This window comes from Podarcis pityusensis (genome assembly GCF_964106645.2).
Source record: "Podarcis pityusensis genome assembly, chromosome: 3".
In the NCBI taxonomy this organism is placed as follows: Eukaryota; Metazoa; Chordata; class Lepidosauria; order Squamata; family Lacertidae; genus Podarcis; species Podarcis pityusensis.
The window spans coordinates 13,105,859-13,127,971 of record NC_138026.1 but is presented as its reverse complement, the minus strand read 5'-3'; the positions used below and the strand labels follow the sequence as shown (position 1 = coordinate 13,127,971).

At 42.8% G+C, this 22,113-nt stretch overlaps 1 protein-coding gene across 3 annotated transcripts in view; it reads right to left on the bottom strand.

The window, feature by feature from the left end:
- Positions 1–22,113, bottom strand: part of SLX4IP (SLX4 interacting protein) — a 96,385-nt gene that overhangs the window by 14,132 nt on the left and 60,140 nt on the right. For 2 of the 3 annotated variants that reach the window (XM_080999402.1, XM_080999401.1), the window contains exons 5-6: positions 9,961–10,038; positions 6,183–6,250 (exon numbers count right to left, since the gene is read on the bottom strand). In XM_080999402.1, coding sequence (XP_080855528.1) covers positions 6,183–6,250; positions 9,961–10,038 — 146 coding nt within the window. The remainder of the gene's footprint in view (positions 1–6,182; positions 6,251–9,960; positions 10,039–22,113) is intronic. The other variant, XM_080999403.1, reaches the window with a different exon arrangement.

The window sequence follows — 22,113 nt, the reverse complement described above, 5'->3', positions numbered from 1 at the left end:
GAGGACTGGTGGGGGACTAAGGCAGGCTTTGTCAACATGGTGCCCGCCAGATGTTTGGGGCTGCAATTCCTATCAGCTCCAGCCAGCCTTGGGAGTTCCAGTCTGAAACAGGTGGAGGGCACCAGGTTGTCAAAGGCTGCATTAAGCATCCCTCTTGCTCATTCTCCCTTCCACGGAGCACACTTTCTGCCGACTCACCTTTGCAATATCCCAAATATCCCAAACGGTTGCTGGAAATAAACATCCTTATTTTACAAGGGTAAATTCCAAAACGGCAATAGAAGTGGCTGTTTGCTGATCTAATTATGGCAGCATGGACAATAACTGTTGATGACTTCAAAGGTCAATAGCACTTATCCTTGATCTTGCCATTTATAGTTGGATTAGGGAGGCTCAGCTGACAGTATCAACTTGCCCTCGATGAGAATAGTGGTCAGACCAGAGGAGCATCACTAACCAGGACAAATCCCCTCTCTCACACTTTCATCCCAGCCATTACTCATGTGGTCTTCATCCTGGCTGCTTCCTTTCAGAAGAAGATTGCAACAGATGCCAGGTTGAAAATTGTTGTGCAGACCAGAGATAGAAAGAAGATAAAGTCCTGACCAGAGAAGAATGGCAGATTAAGTTGATGGATTATGGCGAAATGGTAAAAATGACCGGAAGAATCAGAAATCGGGAAGACCAAAAATTTAATAAGGAATGGGGAATTTTTTATAATTTATCTTAAAAACCACTGTAAATAGCTAAAACTGTTAGTAGGATGGGAATAACACTTGTAGTTTAATAGTGAATTTTGGATATAATGGAGATCTAAAAGATGTGGATTATTATAAAATATGCAAGAGGAAATGATTAACAATAGGACCCACAAAGGGGAGGAGGGAAGTCCAGTAGATGGAATTTTGTCTTTATGTTGTATGTTGGATATGTGATTGTAAAACTGTAATTTGGAAAAAAAAATTATAAAGAAAAAGAAAATTGTTCAAGAGGCGAGCTCAGTTTTTATTGACAGGGAAAGCAAAAACAGCACACTGTATTAATGCATTACTAGAATGCAAAGGTGAATAGTGTTTTTATCAGTACTTTGGTATAAATGCATATTTAATTGAAGAAAATGAACCTTGCCCCTGCTTCAGTGTCCTTCCCCTTTGTTTATTTTTCCTTTTGGCTTAGATTCAGCTACCCACTGTTGGAAAGGAAGCAGGTCTGCTAATATGTGTTCTCCCAGGAAGCCTTCAGAAATCATGGCACCGACTTCCAACAAGTTAGAAGCCAATAGGCACAAGGCAAATTTTCATGATGTTATTCTAGTACAACAAGCTCCTCGCCAGCTTCCCCCACTTCTATCGCATTGTATAAAATCACTCCAAATAAGCTTATGTACATTTTGCACAGTTGCAAACAGAAGGAAGGAGTGTCCTTCTAGACAGTTAGCAATTCAGCAAGGTATAAAACATTATTTTCAATAGGCAATAAAATGTAATCAAATATTTAGAAAACAAAATAGGAATCAAATTTTACAAGACCTAGGGTAAAAGCGGGGCAACGAAAAGACTTTAGGAAATAAAAGCATTACAGCTGACATAAACATACAAGCTCTTAGTTTGAAGTGAGAGTTAACACTCAGAATTCTGATTTCATGAGGATTGCTTTCCACTCGTCACTATCTTGGCATCTTTGAAAAACAACCGAGGGACTTGGTGATATATATATATTTTATATATATTGCAAAATCTACGGTTTATCTTTGTAAATCGGTCTACGCTAAAAGATACTTCCCTTCTGGTGTCCCACCCGTAAAAAGTGATATCAGAATGTATCTGTTAGATAATTATTCCAGTTGAAGGTACTGACAACTATTAATCATGGTTATGGAGAGTGAAAATGTATCATTGCTCTCTTAGAAGTTATTTCCTAACCTAAGTCTGGGTGTGCCCTCAAAGTAGCTTTGTTTCATCCAGACTTCCCCATCTTCCCAAATATCTCCATTATTTCAACACTGAACAAATACAGATCTCTCAGAAAAGCTGGAAATATTTACTGCTTAGCCCTAAGGGCCTCTCAGCTATATTCTGTGCACAGCTATTTCAAAATATTTGCCATCTTTCATAACTTTATACCACCTCCTTTTATAGGCATGCCCCATTTCCATTTTTTAGCTTTCTCGAGAGCCAGTTTATTCATTCAGCTGGATGGCGGAATAAAGCTTTCCCCAGACCATACCATTTCAGGCCACGAGTGAAGAAGGTGCTGGTTTGAACAACTGGGACGCAAGTGGCGCTGTGGTCTAAACCACTGAGCCTCTTGGGCTTGCTGATCAGAAGGTTGGCTGTTCAAATCCCCGTGAGGGGGTGAGCTCCCGTTGCTTTGTCCCAGCTCCTGCCCACCTAGTAGCTCGAAAGTATGCCAGTGCAAGTAGATAAGTAGGTACCATTGTTGTGGGAAGGTAAACGGCATTTCCATGCGCTCTGGCTTCCATCACGGTGTTTCGTTGTGCCAGTAGCGGTTTAGTCATGCTGGCCACATGACCCGGAAAGCTATTTGTAGACAAACGCCGGCTCCCTCGGCCTGAAAGCAAGATGAGCGCCGCAACCCCATAGTCGCCTGACTGGACTTAACCATCCAGGGGTCCTTTACCTTCATACCTTGTTTGAACAATTGCTTATGATAAACCTTCCTGAACAATGGCAGGGGGCGGAATGTCTGAAAGTCATCTCAAAACTTTCCCCTATCCAACTACTTTCGAATGTGTAAGGTTTTTGTGTAGACTCTTGAAAAGGGGGAAGAAGAGTCCACCACCTCCCAAGGGAGACTGTTCCACCTTTGAACAACTTTTACTGTCAGAAATTTCTTCCTTAATGTTTAGTCAGAATGTCTTTTCTTGTCCACTTGAAGCCATTGGTTTGAGCCCTTTCCTCCAGAGCTTGTTCCTTCTTCCATGTGACAGCCCTTGAGATATTTGAAGATGGCTCTCACATCTCTTCTCGGTCTCTTTCCTGGGCTAAACATACCCAGCTCCTTCAACCGTTCCTCATAAGGTTTAGTTTCCATACCCCTGATCATCGTGGTCTCCCTCCTCTGCACGCGTTCCAGCTTGTCAATATCCTTCCGCCCTGCAACCTGAAGTGGCGCAGTCCAAGAAAAAGCTTTGTCCTTTGATGTATGGTAGCTGAATGGATATACTGGTCCCAAATCTGCCCTGAATAGAGGAGTCAGCTCAGAATACACGCAGGGGCCAGCTCGGGACCACTAAGAACCAACAGCTCTCTGTTTCAAACAGATGCTCAGCATCTGCTGAGCAACAATCAAAAAGCAATATGCCTCCATCCTAGGAAAATGTAAAAGCTGCATTAAAGGTGTTGTAGTAAGGAACGGCATCCTTTAAAAAGGCAATGCTTGTTTCTGATAACGTGGATAACATCATAGCAGTCTATCTTGGTATCGCCATTCATCTGTCATGCTTTCAGTCAGTGTTTGATGTTGGCATTCGATGTGAAACACTGGCGTAAAGATGTCCTTAGACTTTCCCTTCTCCCCCAAGCTCAAGCTAGCTTCACCTCGTTTTTTAATAATAATAATAATAATAATAATAATAATTTTATTATTTATAGCCTGCCCATCTGGCTGGGTTGCCCCAGTCACCCTAGCAAACAATATATTCAAGAACAGGAGGCACCATCTATTTGGCAAGATGACAGTTTAATATGAATCTTGCCACCATCAGCGGCATAATGCATTATCAGTGGGGAAATATTATTATTTAAGCCACATATTTAAGAATAGAACACCAGACGTATTTCAGATGTACACAAATGTATAATCAAACCTTTCTCCTACACAGGGCATTCTAAAGCAGTCTAAACAATGTATAAGAGACCACCTAAGAAGCTGGGAGCAGCGCTATCCAAAAAATCTGGTGGGGCAGGGAGAGGTCTATCCACCATCCTGGTAGTTCAAGAGACCTTCCAACTGACCCATACTTTTTAATGAAAGCTGTGCTATGCTCTTTCCGTGTGTGTGTGTGTGTGTTTCTCTTAAAAAGCATCTCAAATGACAACAGACAAAAATGACTTCTGAAAGAACCTCAAACAGCTGTCTATACAGTGGTACTTCGGGTTACAAACACCTCAGTTTACAAACACTTCAGGTTACAGACTCCACTAACCTGGAAGTAGTATCTCGGGTTAAGAACTTTACCTCAGGATGAGAACAGAAATCGCGCAGAAGCAGCACGGCGGCAGTGGGAGGCCCCATTAGCTAAAGTGGTACCTCAGGTTAAGAACGGTTTCAGGTTAAAAACAGACCTCCGGAACGAATTAAGTTCATAACCAGAGGTACCACTGTATATTTGTTCATTCACAGCCAAGAAGACATCAGTGTCCGGCAGCTTCAAATCACAGTACAAAATTATTTCATCAGCAGATTGTCCAATAATGTTATGTGCAAATATCATTTCATCTGCAGACCATCCAACAATGAAATGTGCAAAAATAAGGCAGATTCTCAACGGCTGTAGAAACACTGAATTAAATGAATGGAAGTTGGAAGTTGAAATAAGGAGGCAACTCCAAAATGGTCGAGCATACATGCATCCCATTTGACAAATTCCTTTCCACTGTGCTCCCATGAAAGATGTGTTGGAAAGGTCTAAGTGTGAAATTGCCCTCTGAATCCAAGGCTTCCTACTGATGCTTCCTACAGTGGTCAGAAGTGGTGGAACCTGTATACACTCATTTTGGGTCAGCCAACCTAAAAAATAGTGTTAAATCAACTCCCTCCCTGTTTGATTTGGACATGGCTCACAAAGAATGGTTATTTTTTAAAACACACCCAGAGAAAAAAAATTCTGTTCTGAAACGCCTCATGATGTTGAGCATTACAACAAAACAAAACTAGTCCCAGAAGCAATTTTAATTTCTCTCGTGCCAGGTTTTGCTGCCTGCCAATAGTGCCCATTGCCCAATTCATTAAAAAGAGACTGGTTACCATTAGCATTCTCCAATAGTGTGACAGTTGCCACACACACACACACACACACACACACACACAATGCTGGAGGAGACTCTTGAGAGTCCCATGGACTGCAAGAAAATCAAACCTATCCATTTTTAAGGAAATCAGCCGTGAGTTGTCACTGGAAGGACAGATCCTGAAGCTGAGGCTCCAATACTCTGGCCACCTCATGAGAAGGGAAGACTCCCTGGAAAAAAAACCCTGGTGTTGGGAAAGATGGAGGGCACAAGGAGAAGGGGACGACAGAGGACAAGATGGCGGGACAGTGTTCTCGAAGCTACTAACATAAGTTTGACCAAACTGCAGGAGGCAGTGGAAGACAGGAGTGCCTGGCGTGGTCTGTCCATGGGGTCACGAAGAGTCGGACACGACTAAACAACAACATATACCCAACACATTTTACATATACTTTTGATTTTTTTTCAGAATCACAAAACATACTTCTAATTACTAAATGGATGTTACCTTAACTTCAGCTAAAGTTGGGGATGGATGGATCAATCAAGCAGTCACTGTCAGTTTCACTTGTGATCATCCATTCCCCCTATTCATCTGCGGGCTGTTGTTTTTTAACGCAAAAATAGCATTTAAATACATATTTTTCACAATGTATGAACGTCTAACCCTGCCCCCTGTAAACTAGGCCTTCTTATCCACATTTTTTTTTAGTGTGAAATCCAATGGACGACTCTATTTCGCTCTGGACGTTACTGCGGGAGATCTGTATCATATTGCAATGTGGCAAATAATTAATTCTGCAAGAATCCCTAGCTGCTTAGTATGGATTGCAGAAGCACTCGAAATTAAAGCATTTAAAATATTTTAAAAAACAAGGTTGCAATTAAAAAAATAAGCTTGTAAAGTCGCTTTATTCTGCACCCTAAGGAACGACCCTGCTTTGCAGAAGTGGTCCGCTTCCCAGAAGTTCTCATCATTTCCCCTGCTTGGGTGTGTAGCTTGTGATCCCAGAGAACATTTTCTTGACTCCAAGTTTTAAACTACTTGGCCTAAGTATTTTTGTAACATTTTCCATCTCCAGCACGTGCCAAGAATCTGTGAATGGCAAAGGCCAATATAAAAACCACCCACGTTTCTAACCAGCGCATGGCAAAATGTGCTGTTTCTTAATACCCTTCAGTGCGTCCCGGTGCCACACTCTCACTGACCTGAGGAGGTGGACTGGAGTCAAGTCTTGTGACACAAACCACAAATCGGTCAGGAAACATTCGCAACTCTGCAAAAGAAGGAAGCACAGGGATGTTGTGTGTATCTTTGCCCCGCTCCCTCAAATACACACATACTAACAAGCTTAGACGCCCCTCTCTAAGCTGCCTCATCCCTTAAGATTTTAAACACGCAGCACTTTTTTCAACTGGCATCTATGCTAATGGCATTACTTACTTCTCTTGACAGACAAGAGCACCCAAACTGCATAAGCCTCATGGAAATATGCTGAAGTCAATTGCTAGAACTGAAAAAAAAACCCCAACCCCCCCCCCCCCCAAACCACAAGGTTTTGCCACACACAGAGGACAGAAAATAAAATATTACACTTCTATTTCTTTGCACCTTGCCCAATCATTTCTTTTTTTTTTCTTTTTGGGAAGATGTTTTATTGGGATTTAAAGATCTACGCATCATGCAGCACAGAAGCAAAAAAAGAAAAAGTCTGAATTAGGTTTTCTTTTCTTTTTCATTTTGTCACAAGACGAGAAGATAGAGTATGACACTAATGATATTCATGTGGGTAGAGTCAGTGCATCATGTTGTCATAAATCTGCTGTTTTCTTTTTTCCTTTTTTCTTTACCAAAATATGTTTTAATGACACAGCTTTGCCTTTGACTTTCAGACTATTTTTAAACTTAATTTTACAAGTGTAGAGTTGTAACAACACCAAATACATATCCATATTTAGATATTTCTCTGAATCTCGAGACTTCCCACCATCCCCTGCATGGGTCCTGTTATCAACTTTTTCAACCACATATTATTTCATAATCCATATTTTATACCTCTCCATATTATCCATATTATTTGCTACGTTACAGGGGTTATTAAAAATCCTGCTAATGTTTTCATCTGCTTACAATGGCCTCCTAAATAAATTATAAAATTTTCCCATTCTTTATTCATGTTTTTGTCATCTTGGTTCCTGAGCTTCCCGGTCAATTTTGCCATTTCGGCGTAGTCCAACACCTTGATTTGCCATTCCTCTCTAGTAGGGATTTTTTCTTCTTTCCAATTCCCAATCATTTCTTAACCCATATCATAACACATGGCATGGAAACCAGACTCTGTGAGCCAAGCTAGTTGTGGCATTGTGAGAATAGAATGAATGTACCCTTTTTTTTATCAAACCTATCCATTCTTAAGGAAATCAGCCCTGAGTGCTAACTGGAAGGACATATCCTGAAGTTGAGACTCCAATATTTTGGCCACCTCATGAGAAGAGAAGACTCCCTGGAAAAGACCCTGGTGTTGGGAAAGATTGAGGGCACAAGGAGAAAGGGACGACAGGGGATGAGATGGTTGGGCAGTGTTCTCGAAGCTACTAACGTGAGTTTGACCAAACTGCGGGAGGCAGTGGAAGACAGGAGTGCCTGGCGTGCTCTGGTCCATGGGGCCACAAAGAGTTGGACACGACTAAACAACAACAACACCCTTTTTTGTTATTCAAATAGTAGCTGTGGGGATGGGGAGCTGCGCTCTCTCTCTCTGTAGTCCTGAGAGAAACAGCACCTCTGAAATTGCCATTCGCTCATACGTGGTGGACTTGTTAAAAAAAAAAAAGTCACAGGCTTTTGGGGAATGATACATAATGAGTTGAAGAAGATGTTTAAAACAGTCGTCTCAAAAAAGCCTGAACAAAAAAAGTTGGTTAAATTGTTTATGTACGCTACTACCGCAGCCAGAATTTTGCAGGCACAGAAATAGAAAGAAGAAGTTTCAACGAAAGAGGAGTGGACTTTAAAACTATTAAGACCATGCAGGGATGGTGAAATTGACGGCAAAAATAAGAGAGCCAAAAGACGAAATGCCTGTGGAAGAGTGGAAACCCTTTCCGTACTATCTGAGAAAATACTATAGTCAAATGAAATTGCAGGCACGACTTGAGATAAAAGCAAAGGAACGCAAATCATAAAGGAATGTCATGCAGGATGCTTGTTATAGAAAAAAAGGATTACATTTAAGGCAGTAGATCAGGCACCCCCAAACTTGGCCCTCCAGATGTTTTGGGACTACAAATCCCATCATCCCTAGCTAACAGGACCAGTGGTCAGGGATGATGGGAATTGTAGTCCCAAAACATCTGGAGTTTGGGGATGCCTGCAGTAGATAAAGGATTTGAATGGAAACATCATGGAAGTAAGGATGGGAAGTCAAAATGTTAAGGAAAGATTGTACTGAAACTTAATTGAATTCTTATCCCCACCCCCACATGCCCCAAAAGTGAAGAACTAGACTGTTGCATTTATTTATTTTAAAAACTAAGCTCTACTATAAGAGTAAACATCCAGTGTCTAAAAAAATATAGCATTAATTTAAAGACGAACATGATTCAAGCAGGGATTTCAGCCTAACTCTTAAAAGTTCTGAAAGTGATGTTATTTCTGGCAGCGTAAGATTTGATGTCATATCCTCCTATTTGCTCCTTGGCTTGGGGAAACATGAAGAGAGACCAGGTCCAATGACATCACCTAGAATCGGTTTTCTAGAAGCAGGCTGGGCAACAGCCCTTCCTTGCATGGGCTTGTACCACCCTTTGACAATAGGCCTGACTCACAGAGCAAACTCCACTGATTTACAATCTGGAGACTCGGGGAAGAAAGCGCTGAGTCTTGTCCTCGCAGAAATGTGGTGTGTGGCCCAGCCAATTACCCTGACCCGAGTTAAAAGCAAACTTTAAAAAGATTAAGAAGTTAGTTAGCAGTAAAGAACGACAGGACAACAGCCAGATCCTAACACAAATATTGGCCCTGATTCAGCAGACGGGCTTCCCTAGCAGCTGAAAGAAAGACTGTGTTGCAGGGTGCGGCCGAAATGGATCATCAGCCCATCAGTGCTTGCTGTTGTGCTTCCGGCAGCTGCAATGTGTTGTCTCCATTCTTCTCGCACGAAAGAATGGCATGTGCACTTGCTGCTGCTGTTTGGTAGCATCCTCCTTCCACCCCACACTGGTGTACATAAACATGGGATTGTGTGACACTCAATTGTGGGAGGGGGGGGGTATGTATGTGTGTGCCACATGTATATACCCTGACATGGTCAACACAACCAGAGAAAACATCACTAGTTCAAGCAGGCAAAAGGGAGAGGGCAGTGGAAGGGATCATTCCACTCCATATTTTTTTTCTATTCCAGTCCAGAACACCACTGAGCCTGGGGCCATTTTCTTTGTTTTGTAGAAGTTCTTTTTCAAACTATGAGCTTTGCTCCGAAAAATCTCTCCCCCCCCATCTAATTTAAACATTTCATGTAACTGATGGTATTGTAACCAATCCGTAACACGGCTCCTTACATTTTCCATTGATTTCAGTTTGGGTCCCCCTCCCTGTAAAGTACAGCAATTCCCTGTAAGTTGCCCACTGTCTATCGATATTGACTCTCTTAATAGTAATAGCCTTGATAGGAGATAGCCATAAAGGTGTTTTCCTTTCCAGCAGATTTTTATATTTCTCCCAAACTCTATACAGATTCTTCCTAAGAATATGGTTCATAAAACTTTTTAAAAAATTTTCCTTCCCATACCAAAGACATGCATGCCAGCCGAATTTGAAATCATGGCCTTCTAAGTTCAGGATGCCTGCATTCTCCAGTGTAATCCATTCTTTTAACCAACACAAACAGACTGCCTCATAATACATTTGCTGGTCTGGCCATTCTGTAAATAAACCGCTCCTGCCATCACTTGCTTTCTCCAAAGTGTTAAACAAACAGCTTACCGCCATGGTGCCAACCCGTAATACATCGAAGATTCGTCCATCTTTTGACAAAGTAGGCTGAAATGTGAAAGTCGCCAGCTGCAACATAAAAAACAAAAACAAGGACAGCCATCAATAGATTTTTTTCATTGTTTAAAGCCAATGGCCATCACAATATAAGCACAAATCACCTGGACAGGCTTATTGATCCAGGCTTACTTTCACACAAGTAGCACATGTTATCAGAATATGCCTCTCCAAAAATCTAGAAAATAGAAATCCACAAAGTCAACAGAGTAGACTGCAACTTAATCCTAGCTACCAAACAAACCTGAACTGAAAACAAAACGAAAATGTATGTTTTGCTGTACGGCTTTAAAGTAGGCCAAAAAGCAGTGAATCCATCTGCTTCGTTCCTCAAACTGGAAATGTCCCTTGTGGCATCTAAGGATGGCTTGGACAAAGGGATAGCCACTTCTCCATACTATTATATTTCCCCCACTGAGAATTTTTCCTCTCTGGTCTCAGATGCTTGGGGAGGCTCAAATGTTTGTTTGCAAAGTACAGTCAAACCTCGTTTTGTGGATGGGATCCATTCCGTGGGCCCGTCCGCAAGCCGAAAATGACGCACGTCAAAGCGCTACGTCTGTGCGTGGCACGATTTAGTGCTTCTGCGCATTATGCAAGCGACGAACCCAGAAGTAACCTGTTGCAGTACTTCTGGGTTTGCTGCAGACACAGAACAAGGTCTGACTGTAGATGCAATTGTTGCGGCAAATGCTCAAGAACCAGCTATAAATTGCATTCCTTCCTGCACAGTATATACTACATCCCTGGATAAAATGCAATGGCTTCCATGGCCTTAATTCTTTTGCAAACTGTTTAATCTGAACAAGGTGAATGACACATAGTAAATGCTGGTTGAATGGGCTTTATAGTATTACACTACAGTGGTACCTTGGGTTAAGAACTTAATTTGTTCCGGAGGTCCGTTCTTAACCTGAAACTGTTCTTAACTTGAAGCACCACTTTAGCTAATGGGGCCTCCCGCTGCCGCAACCTGATTTCTGTTCTCATCCTGAAGCAAAGTTCTTAACCCGAGGTACTATTTCTGGGTTAGCGGAGTCTGTAACCTGAAGCATCTGTAACCTGAAGCATCTGTAACCCGAGGTACCACTGTATTCATATTTTTCAACTGTATTGAAAAGTAAGTACAGTGGACGCTCGGGTTGCAAATGTGATCTTTGCGGGATTCACGTACGCAACTTGCAACATTTGCAACCCGCAGTGTTCGCAACCTGCGTCTGCGCGTGCTGTGATTCGTTGCTTCTGCGCATGCGCAAAGCGCAATTTAGCGCATCTGCATATGTGCGACCGCCGAAACCCGGAAGTAACCCATTCTGGTACTTCCGGGTTTCGGCGGTCCGCAACCCAAAAAAACGCAACCTGAAGCGTCTGTAACCCAAGGTATGACACTTGCTATAAATCTACCTTCCTTATTTTTTTATTTTTTTTATTAAAATATTTATTTTGACAAAGTAATAATCATACATAAATAAGAATAAAAATGTGCACCCCACCACCGAGACCATTCAATTTTAACTATCCAACCTCCCAAAATTTCAATGCCTCTTGCGATGGTTTGCCTCCTTTCTGTTTTAACAGTACAAATTCTACAAACACCCTCCATATCTCCCCAAAATCATTTCTCCTGCATATTCCCTGTCTTACCTTAATGGCATATGATAATTTATCATTAATAGCTATATCCCACACTCTTTGTACCATTCTTCCATTTTATATTCACCTTGCCCCTTCCACTTCCTGGCTATAATAATTCGTGCAGCTGTCAATAAATTTGTGAGCAAGTCCTTCTTAGCCTGCGAACCTTCTACCCCATCGTACATTGATAATAATGCTACCTCTGGGCTTTCAGTCAGCTTTAACCCAGTGATTTCTGTTATCTCCTTAAACACCCTTTGCCAAAAGAATGTATATATTTACACCCCGACCACGTGAACATAATTCCCGGTTTCCTGGCATCCCCTGCAACATAACACCAAATATTCATTGTTTATTTGATTTAATCTGACTGGTGTTAAATACCATGAATTTATAATAATTTTATTTTATTCTTATGGACATTTTCTTTCTTTTTTTCTTTTTAAAGATTTGATTGTTATCATTCACTTTAACACACCAAAAAGAAAAAGAAAGCAAATTTCTATCACCACCAAACAAAAAAGAAGGGAATTGATACATCAACTAATAGCCTTCAAATCATAAAATAAAAGTGGTCTTTTTCTATCGACCAGACTTCCCGTCTATTATTACAGATTCTGTATCATTTGTTCACTGCCATTACATAACTAGTTTTGTTCAAGTTTAATTACCCTTGATCCATTCATAGGTTTTACATCATTCTTACAACTGCTACTGAAATTATTTGAATGCTGCAAATAACCTTAGACTACAATTGTTATTTTTCAAATATATTTAAAAAACTTCCCATTTTGAGATAAATACCTGTTTTGGTTTATTTTTTATCTTTTTTCTGACATGCTATCTAATTCCGCATATTCAGCCAATTTTTGAATCCATTCTAATCTTGACGGGACTTTGTCACTTTTCCAATTTGCTGCAACGAGAACTCTTGCTGCAACCGTGGCATATAAGAAGAACTCTTTAACATTTCCAAGGTACATTTCTCCCATATTTCCCCCCATCTTGACGATCTATCAGCCCTGCTGTCTCCTTTCCTCACACCTCTAAATCTACCTTTCTTATAAGGTCATTCCAAATCTCCTAGTTTATCTCTAATATATGCAATGATAAGAAAATAACTACTGAAAATTGTGGTTGCTTTGCTCCTTCTCCTCCTGTGCTATACTAGGAGCCAAGCCTTGGCATTACAGTGGTACCTCGGGTTAAGTACTTAATTCGTTCTGGAGGTCCGTACTTAACCTGAAAGTGTTCTTAACCTGAAGCACCAGTTTAGCTAATGGGGCTTCCCGCTGCCGCCGCGCCGCAGGAGCACGATTTCTGTTCTCATCCTGAAGCAAAGTTCTTAACCCGAGGTACTATTTCTGGGTTAGCGGAGTCTGTAACCTGAAGCGTCTGTAACCTGAAGCGTCTGTAACCCGAGGTACCACTGTAAATCTGAACCTGGTCTTGTGGTTTGTCATCCTCTAAACTAGTGTTTCTCAAACTTGGGTCCCTGGCTGTTGTTGGACTACAACTCCCATAATCCCTGACCACGGGTCCTCCTTACTAGGGATAATGGGAGTTGTAGTCAACAACAGCTGGGAACCTAAATTAAGAAATGCTGTTGTAAACAAACTACAAGCTGTAACTAAAGTCTGTTCGTGGCTTACCCCTCATGGCTTTTTTTGGGATGTGTGTGTAAACTATGGATGAGTTCCTGGAAGCCCAGCAGGAACAGGGGAAGGAGTGATGTGCTGGTGGTTTTCTCACTGTGCACTAGTAGTTCTTCATGCAGTGCCGAGTTAAACAAGGGAACTCCCTTCCACAGGAGGCTGCAAAGGCCAATGACTTTGATGGCTTTCAAAGAGGAACAGGCAACTTCACAGAGGACAGGACTGGTGGCTACTAGCAATGACGGCTCGGCTCGGCATCCACAGTAGGAAGCAGCAATGGATCTAAATGCCAGTTGTTGGACGCGGGTGGCACTGTGGTCTAAACCACTGAGCCTCTTGGGCTTGCCGATCAGAAGGTTGGTGGTTCGAATCCCCGTGACGGGGTGAGCTCCTGTTGCTCTGTCCCAGCTCCTGCCAACCTAGCAGTTTGAAAGCACACCAGTGCAAGTAGATAAATAGGTACCGCTGTGGCGGGAAGGTAAACAGCGTTTCCGTGCGCTCTGTTTTCCGTCATGATGTCCCATTGCCCCAGAAGCAGTTTAGTCATGCTGGCCACATGATCCAGAAAGCTGTCTGCAGACAAACGCCGGCTCCCTCGGCCTGAAAGTGAGGTGAGCGCTGCAACCCCAGTCACCTTTGACTGGACTTAACTGTCCAGCGGTCCTTTACCTTTTACCTTACATGCAAACCAGGCCGTTGCATTTATTTAAAGACTTGCCCAAACCACATGGATGAGAGAAGGCACTGTATGTCTTTCCACACCACTCTTTAAAATGCAATAATTAGCAGTTTACCTGCATGGAGCCATCTTAATTCATGATTTACCTGCTATTAGGAACAAGTAGTAATTAAAGATATCCCATGGATCTCTAGTGTTTAGCTCCATGACACACTGACTCATATTTAACTGTTGCTGCGGAGCGGTGTTTTACTGCCGCTCTGCGTGTGACCTCACTAATACATTGGCTCCAAAAGTCACCTTTGTCTGGGGAGGTCAGGTTTGGGGGCCGAATTGGCCATTTGTCGTTCTGATGACCTGGTCCAGGAGAGAGATGGGTGAGTGAGAGCCTGTTAATCTGGCTGGCTGTCTCAGCAGCTATGGATACCATTGCTCACAATATTCCCCTGCACCATTTCAAAAGCTTAGGGATCAGAGATTTTGTATTGCAGCAGTTCAATTTTACACGTGAAGAAATGTAGCTTGAAATCTTACTAATTTGGAGAGGATCTGCAAAGAGGAGTGGGACAAAATACTCCCTGAGATTTGTGAAAACCTGGTGGCCACCTACAAGAAGCATCTGTAACTGCCACCAAGGGTTTTGCCTCCAAGTACTAAGTCACCTTTTGCAAAAGGATCAAATACTTATTTCACTCATTATAATGCACATCAATCTCTGACTTTTGTCTTCTGGGTTTCTGGGGGTTGTCCTGTTGTTACTCTGTCTCTCAGAGCTACAATAAACCTACCATTAAAATTATGGACTGGTCATTTCTTGGAACTAAGCTCTTCACTTCTGGGTACTGGAATGTGTTGTTGTTTAGTCGTGTCCGACTCTTCGTGACCCCATGGACCAGAGCACGCCAAGCACTCCTGTCTTCCACTGCCTCCCGCAATTTGGTCAAACTCATGTTTGTAGCTTCGAGAACACTGTCCAACCATCTCGTCCTCTGTCGTCCCCTTCTCCTTGTGCCCTCAATCTTTCCCAACATCAGGGTCTTTTCCAGGGAGTCTTCTCTTCTCATGAGGTGGCCAAAGTATTGAAGCCTCAGCTTCAGGATCTGTCCTTCCAGTGAACACTCAGGGCTGATTTCCTTCAGAATGGATAGGTTTGATCTTATTGCAGTCCATGGGACTCTCAAGAGTCTCCTCCAGTGTTTTTACACAGGCATTTAATCAAGAACAATAACCTTTTATATATACCTGAAGAGTCCAACTTATCCCACAGTCTTACTTGAGAGATTTAATCAAATGCAGCTTTCAAATGAATGAAAGCTGCGTATAGCACACCACCTGATTTCTTAACATAATTATCTATCAAATACATAACATAGTTATCTATCAAATGGGCTGGTACAAAGCAATGGTCTATACTGGATCTGCCTTGTCTAAACCCAGTTTGCTCTTCGGCAAAAACAGCTTCATCAGTTATCCAATCAACAAGCTTACTGTAAACATGCTTTGTATATAATTTGCTAATTACAGGTAGCAAACTAACTGATCTATAACTAACCGGATCAGATGAAAGGCCCCTTTTGAATAGACTGCCGCATAACATTTAAGGCAGTAGATAAAGGATTTGAACAGAAACATCATGGGAGTAAAGATGGGAAGTCAAAATATTAAGGAAAGACGGCATTGAAACTTAACTGAATTTGTTAAATTGTATGAAAATCAATAAAACATTTTTTTTGGGGGGGGGGATTTACGTGCAGGGATGGTTCCAGAAAATAGCATGGGGTGGCTCCCTGGCAACTGGAGCGCTGAAGGACCCTATCCTGTTGCCAATGCAATTTAATATTTATATGTAGCTGCTGAGAATGGCTATTAGGAGAGTTGGAGCAAAGTGTCATCAGTATGTGGATGACACCCAGCTCTATTTCCCTGTAACATTTGAGTCAGGAGAGGCTGCGCATGTCATGGATCTGTGCCTGGAAGCAGCAATGTAGTGGATGAGAGCCAATAAGCCAAGACTGGATCCTGACATTATTTTAGGAGGCTTAAACACCTCCACAGAAATTCAAAGTTTCCCTAAGGCCTAGTTCCTCATCACGGCATGTAGCTTTGAGAGAAAAAGCGTATGATCTACGAGGAGGAAAAAATTGTTTCCGCTGGGAGTTGGAACTCATTCAAATGATACCAATTTCACTTGGAAAAGTGCCTTTGATATGACAACTACAGACAAAGGCCTTCGTCACTCTGTTCACACCCCTGTGGTTAGAGATTAGAAAAATTAGAGGAGCTGATCAACAGCCGCATCCTATGTCTTTAGCGTGTTGAATGCAAAAGACCCTAAATGTGAACTGACAGTGCCAACATTTTCTTTGTTTTAAAAATAGCTGTTTCTATTTAGGCGGCAGCAACATTTTCATTTCGAAAAAATAATAAATTCCTGAGGGTTAGCCAGGTTAGCCCATGGCAGCCGCCACAACCAAAATTCTTGTGGCTCCTCGAAGATTAATCACTTATGTAGAATAAGCTTTTAGGGGCCACTGGATGCAGGAAATGGCCCTCTATCCAGTCAGCTGATCATCTCAGGCACCTGCCCGTGGGGGCTCCGGCCTACCACAAATGCTTATATTAGCAGTTGGAAATAAGTCACAATTTGGCTCGCAAGGAAACCCCCAATAAGCTACACTTCCACTCTACAGGGAAGTGGGACCGATTTGGATGGACCTAAATGGTTTCCAGAGAGTAGTAGGGGATGTTTTATCTCATGCTGATGGCCTTTCAGCTGATTTGCTGGTGGCCCACTGGAACGCGGAGTTAACCAGGGCTATCGACTATCTGGGTCTGAAGTGCCCTCTCTGATTGCATGGAATCTGGACAGCCCCGTGGTTTTCTCCAGGGCTAAGGGCAATGAAAGGACACGGGTGGCGCTGTGGGTTAAACCACAGAGCCTCTTGGGCTTGCCGATCAGAAGGTCGGCGGTTCAAATCCCCGCGACAGGGTAAATTCCCGTTGCTCAGTCCCTGCTCCTGCCAACCTAGCAGTTTGAAAGCACGTCAAAGTGCAAGTAGATAAATAGGTACCACTGTGGCGGGAAGGTAAATGGCGTTTCCGTGCGCTGCTCTGGTTCACCAGAAGCGGCTTAGTCATGCTGTCCACATGACACGGAAGCTGTACACCGGCTCCCTCGGCCAATAAAGCGAGATGAGCGCCACAACCCCAGAGTCGACCACGACTGGACAAATAGTCAGGGGTCCCTTTACCTTTACCTTTAAGGACAATGAAACAATCACTGAGATGGTTAGACCTCAACATCAACACTACTAAGTGGCGATAGTGATGGCAAAGAGGACCTTCTTCACTGCCTCTATTACATCTGCAGAAAACAGCAGCAGGAGACCCTTTCAGGCGGTTCACAATTTAGCAGACCCACCTTCATTATTGGGGCCCTGTAAGGACCTCAAGATCTTCTGTAACGATCTTGCAGTTTTTTGCAGATAAAGTCGCTCAGATTCGGAAAGAGGTGGACTCCTCCGTGGGAGCAGGGCCAGGGCGGGAGAGTGCTAGAGTGCTGTCTAGTCATGTTACATGGGATCAATTCCAATCCATTACCTCCGAGGATGTGGACAGGCTGCTTGGACAAGTGAAACCGACCACCTGTCTGCTTGATCCTTGCCCATCCTGGCTCATAATTATTATCCTGGCTCATATTATTATAAGCCACACCTGCCTGCCTCCCTCACCTGATGTCCTCGGTTGAGGGGCAGGTACAATAGAACAGCTGCAAAGAAATAAATTGGAAGCTTCACGCGAACGACCGTTTGTTCCTCTGCAAGCAGGGATCTCTGACCAGAAACCTCACTGGGAACAGAAGAAGCAGGAAGCTCCCCATCAACTACTATTGAGTGGGGCTTATTTTTTCCATTTCAAAGAGGCAGTATGAATCCAAACTGCTTCCTCCAAATTGACACCCTGCAACCACCGGCCAGCTGATTGGCAGTTACTGTGGCCTCCTTGGAATACTGACAGGTGCCAATCACCCAGCATCAGGTGACTGGCAGACAAAACCGCAGTGGGTGGGGGAATTAAGAATCTGCCTGTCTGCTGTGTCCAGTTCCCTGTATTTGTTCCATGCAGCTAAAGAAGCAGTCAATGAGATGTGCCATTTAAAACACCACCATTTGCAAAGAAATTAAGGTTGGAGGAGGCAAGACCCCAGCAGCAGAGGTCTTGTCGAGATTTTTGAGTTAACTTCAGATGAAGTTTACAGCATGTCATTCCTTGAAGGAGAACTACCTGAAAATGATTTACAGGTGGTATTTAACTCGGATTAAGCTTGCTAAGATGTAGAAGACTGAATCAGATAAGTGCTGGAAATGCAATGAGGTTGAAGGTGGTCATATGTGGTGGACCTGTAAAAGGGTAAAAGAGTATTGGGAAATGATCCATAATGAATTGAAAAAAATGTTGAAAAGCACTTTTAAAAACAACAACCCCAGTGACGTTTTTGTTGGGGATAATTCAGATGGAAATTCCCAGGTGTCAAAAAAGGTTATTTATGTATGCCACTACTGCGGCCCGTGTTTTGTTAGCACCCAAATGGAAAACGAGCGAGGTCCCAACCAAAGAAGAATGGCAACTTAAATTGATGGAGTACGTGCAGCTTGCGGACCTAACATATAGCAATAAGAGAACAAGAAGAACATACGTTTAAAGAAGACTGAAAAATGTTTATTGAATATATGGGGGAAATTGTGTACACTTGAAAAGTTGGCAGCATTAAGAGAAATTCAACAGTGTAAATAAGTTTAAATGGATGTAATAATGGAATAATGAATGGTTTAGTTTATGTAAAATATGCAGGGATTTATGTTATGCAAAATGAACCATGGAAAGAGAAGAAGGGAAGTCATTGATATTTTAAGGTTGTTAAGCAACCTTTTAACTTGTAAAGCAGAAAAAATAATAAAAATGAGAGAGAGACGGGGGGGAGATTTTCAAGTTAACCGCAGAAACCACAGCATGCTGGACTAAGCTTGGTGCTGCAAGTAGTGTTGTTTTGCCCCTAATTATAGCATTTTGAAGGAAGTGGTATTTCAGACTCCTTGGTTTGCTTTGCAAGTCCCTGAACTTGCCAGGTCACCTGCAGCCTCCTCCGGAAAGCTTACTAAGGCAATACCTGACAAGTTGACTTGGACATCGACGAGGCTGCCAGCAAGAATCTGCAGCACAGGATAGAGCAGCGTAATGCTGTCTCCCACGGCTATTAAAGACCGTTCACCTGCGGAGCCTGGGAAAATGCCTTTTTTGCTGCTGAGTTATCCAGAATAGCCTGGCAGGTGTGCCCTTCCCAGCAAAAACTGGCAGCTGAAGAGCTCCGTGACTGAATTCAGCAAAGCCTTCTTCAAAACCACAAAACAGGCCTTAGGAGGCCCACAGTGATCCAAAACATTTCTGTAGGTGTCGCTCCCATTGTTTGCTCTGTTCCAAAATTTATGTATTTCCCCCCACTTTACCGCCCAGTCATTTTAGATTAGAAATACTCTGTTCTTTGCTTCTCAGTTATGTTTTAAGACAGGCCATTTTTCTTTGCTGCAGGGACTGAAAACCTCACATATCTGGAAAAAATACATTAAAAACTAAAGTATATATATATATATATATATATATATATATATATATATATGACACACAGTAGACGAGATAATTGGTTGAAGCAGAAGTTTGCAAGAGTGCTAAAAGATTTGATTGTCTAATTTGGCTAATTTCTTTTAAGAGCGTAACATTTGTTAGCCCATGTAGGCACATAAATATTTAGCATCCCTACTAGCATATCCAGCTCTCTGCATTTTCAGGACGTTTAATGATATCTAATCCCTTAATTATCTTTCTCCGCTCAATATTTCAACAGCGAAGCCTCGAAGCTACAGAAAAGACCTTTCATTTAAAGTTTGCTTGCTGCTCCCAGGAAAAAATTACAGAGCAGGTCAAATGCTTGAGAAATCCCATTGAGAATTGTGACATATATACCGGGGTGGGGGTGGGTGGGTAATGAGAACGGTCAATGACCATCAATAGCACCCTGCGTCAAATCTTTCTTGTGGGGTTCAAAGAACTTTCGGAGCAATTTTTGGGTGGTGGTGGGAAGCTGCAGGGGAAACAGAGAAAGGGGGTGCTTCATTACGTTCGTTCATATAAATATAAAATCACAATCAATTGTTATGTATTGAAGTTCTCACCCTGGCCACCAGGAGTATCGTGTAGATAGTTTTCACTCAGGTCCACGTCAGTTATTTTAGGCGGGAAAGCGTGTTCTCCTTCATGGAGAGCACGTGTTGCGGTGGGGGCCGCCAGGACACTCCAAAGTTGGGGCGGGCTAATTGTTCGTTGGTCACTGATGCGATTGGGGCTTCCCTTGTTGTTGGGAAGAAGTTAATGTTGCCATTTGTTGATTGACAGCCAGAAATGCTAAAACTCCTTGCACGAGGCTAGGGCTTCCTCTTTTCGACCGTGCATCGGATTGCCCATCCTCCCCCTCCCTAGAATTAGGGTTGTTCGCTTTGACCTTGCTATGCCTGTCATGGGGTCGTCTGCTCTTGGGGCAGGGGCCTGGTAGGAATTTTGTCCATCTGGCTGATTGGCTGGGGCCATTTGGTTTTTGCCTACTGCGTAGCAAATCGTCACAACTTGTAAGGTTGCGGTTGGGCATTGGTTTATGGTTTGGTTGGTTGAGGGGAAGTGGTTGAGTGCCTGCCCTTGGTAGGTTGAGTGCCTGCCCCTCTAATGCTGCTGCTGCAAGGGATTCCGTTAAAGGAATTGGGGGCTAACTATTGCTTGTCCACTCTGTCAAGGGGGCTCGGGCCATAGCAATGAGCTCCTGGTTGCATTTGGGGTGAGGGCAGGTTCCCTGCTCCGCGTTTCCCCCAAGTGTATTCCCCTATTCTGACTTTCGCATTGTGCGGAATGTCAGTATGTCCCCCATGGTGGGGGCAGATAGTCGCAACCAATGCCTAAGCAACCACTCACAAATTTGTATTTCAATAAAGTTGTGGCCAAAATTATGCCAAAAATCTTAAACAAAAAATTCTGTGTGATGTGTGAGTTATTGGGGTGGCCCTGGGGACCTCGACACGCAAACCCTGGGTTTTTTGTTGCTACAATGTTGACAGCCGGCTGCCTATAAAAGCAGGCTGGCTGAGCTGTTTGCTGTTCAGTTCTGTTCCAGCTTACAAATAAAGAGCTGCTTTGGAGAAATCGCTGCGTCGTCTGCTATGTCTACCCACTGTTTAACACTGGCGACGAAGGTGGGATCGATGGACATCAGAGCACAGCCAGACGCAGCCACCCTCTGAGCGGAGCTGAATCACTAAGCTGAAACACCGAGCGAAATCACTGAACAGAACCAATTCAGAGCTGACTGTTCTAGCTAGAGCACTGTGTTCCATCCAAAGAGGTGTGGGATATAGCTATTAATGATAAATTAAAATGTGCCATTAAGGTAAGAGAGGGAATATGAAGGAGAAATGATTTTAAGGAGCTATGGAGGCTGTTTGTAGAATTTGTACTGTTAAAATGGAAAGGGGTCAAACCATCGCAAGAGGCGTTGAAATTCTGGGAGGTTGGATAGTTACGATGGAATGGTCTCAGTGGTGGGGCACACATCTTTATTCTTATTTATTTATGATTATTACTTTGTCAGAAAAAAATTGCCTTCTGGTCCAAAAAGGTTGGCAATCTCTGATCCAGAGTGTACTTCCTCAAGCTGCAGGTGGGACTTTACATGGCTGAAGAGAAAACATTTCCATAAAACTTAATTCAAAAGCATCCAAGCAGGAAACTAGTATGTCACAGAGAACATGAGTCAAGAACTCTTTCCCCCAGCATCTAGTTTTCTTATTTTTTGCCAGATCCATTCATATGAGCTACCAACCATGGTCTGAAGCAGTTTAGACCAGACACAGGTTTACCATCTCGTCTGCTATTAGTTTGAATTAGGACTACAAAGTGTGGAAGAGAAAGCAAACAGACTAGTTGCCCCACTTTCCAAGAAGCCAGGCCTGTAATAATCCAGTCAAAACAGGCACACAGGCAACTCCTCCCAGCACATACATTTATTACAGTTTATTTCCG